We start from the raw sequence: 1092 nt of genomic DNA, 5'->3' as shown, positions 1-1092 counted from the left end.
TCAGTGGGAGAACAAAACCCTCACAGGGAAGTTCGCCCCCTGCTGGCCATGATCCAGGGCCAAGATCAAACTTGGGAACTTGGCTTTTCTTCCTTCCCCCACTCCTACCCTTTCCTGAGGATTCACCAAGCAGGCATCCAGGGCTTCCAGCTGCAGGTGGAGGCCAGAGCGGAGTCCGTGCAGCGGCGCGGGGCTCCAGGCCGCCGAGGAGCGCTCCGTGTGCAACAGGTTGAAGGTCTGCTGGAGCAGCTCCCGCAGGACGGCGGCGGCGGCCTGGGCCTCCCGGAGCTGGCCGCCCTCCAGCATCTCCAGCGGGAAGCGGAAGTCTTTTCTGGCCCGCAGGCACAAGAAAGGGGACAGTCTCCGCATCTGGCCCAGGAGCACCAAGTTGTCCCTGCTAACCTGCGCGTGGCTCCCAGGCAGGGCACAGCCCAGAGAGCCTCCAGGGCGGCAGGTGAGCAGCGCCAGGGCGGTCAGCAGAGGGCGCAGGAGAGCCATGGGGAAGCCGAGGGGGCTGCTGGGCATGCTGACCTGGGCGGCTGGGGGACCTCGGGCCGAGGTTCTCTGAGCACGGCCTCGAAGCATGGCTCTTAAATAGGGAACGCGGACATTTTCATTGTCTGAACATTTCCCTCCACTTTTACTTCCTTTTTTGGTTTTCATTTATGCATTCTCCATGTTGTCTAAGAATATGTCATCATTCTAAATGATTACTTGTACGAAGGAAGTTTATTTTCCCAGGAGACTTCCCATGTGTCCATCCCAATGGATTCTTATCAGTCAAATGAGAATCACTCACTTTTATTGTTATAACTGTCTAGGAACAAAATTTTAGCTCCTTTTTATCTTCCTTACTCTCTACACAGGAAGGCTAGATCCTTCAGTCCTTAGGGTTTCCATATTTGTTTAGGGATTCACCAGACCATCTTTGGCAATTAAGCTCCTTAGAACCAAGGACTACGTTTTATTTCCCGTTTGGATCACAGCAGAGGTTGATGGTTATTAATGAATGAGCTTCTCTGATGTTCCTCTTCCTTCTGGAACCTCAGTCAGGTTTGAGGCTATGCTTCACTGGGACCACAAAGTCAGGAC

At 53.9% G+C, this 1092-nt stretch overlaps 1 protein-coding gene across 1 annotated transcript; it reads right to left on the bottom strand.

The window, feature by feature from the left end:
* LOC131490757 (interferon omega-1-like) lies at window positions 1–1092 on the bottom strand. The gene has a single exon (XM_058693229.1). The coding sequence runs from the start codon at window positions 661–663 to the stop codon at window positions 1–3; it is 663 nt and encodes a 220-aa protein (XP_058549212.1). The 5' UTR covers window positions 664–1092.

The sequence above is a fragment of the Neofelis nebulosa genome, chromosome 12, assembly GCF_028018385.1.
Source record: "Neofelis nebulosa isolate mNeoNeb1 chromosome 12, mNeoNeb1.pri, whole genome shotgun sequence".
Classification (NCBI taxonomy): domain Eukaryota; kingdom Metazoa; phylum Chordata; class Mammalia; order Carnivora; family Felidae; genus Neofelis; species Neofelis nebulosa.
The sequence above is the reverse complement of the archived record's forward strand: the minus strand, read 5'-3'. Positions and strand labels throughout refer to the sequence as shown.

Coding starts and splice junctions, on each gene's coding strand:
- LOC131490757 (XM_058693229.1), bottom strand. CDS start 663: ATGAAAACCAAAAAAGGAAGTAAAAGTGGAGGGAAATGTTCAGACAAT.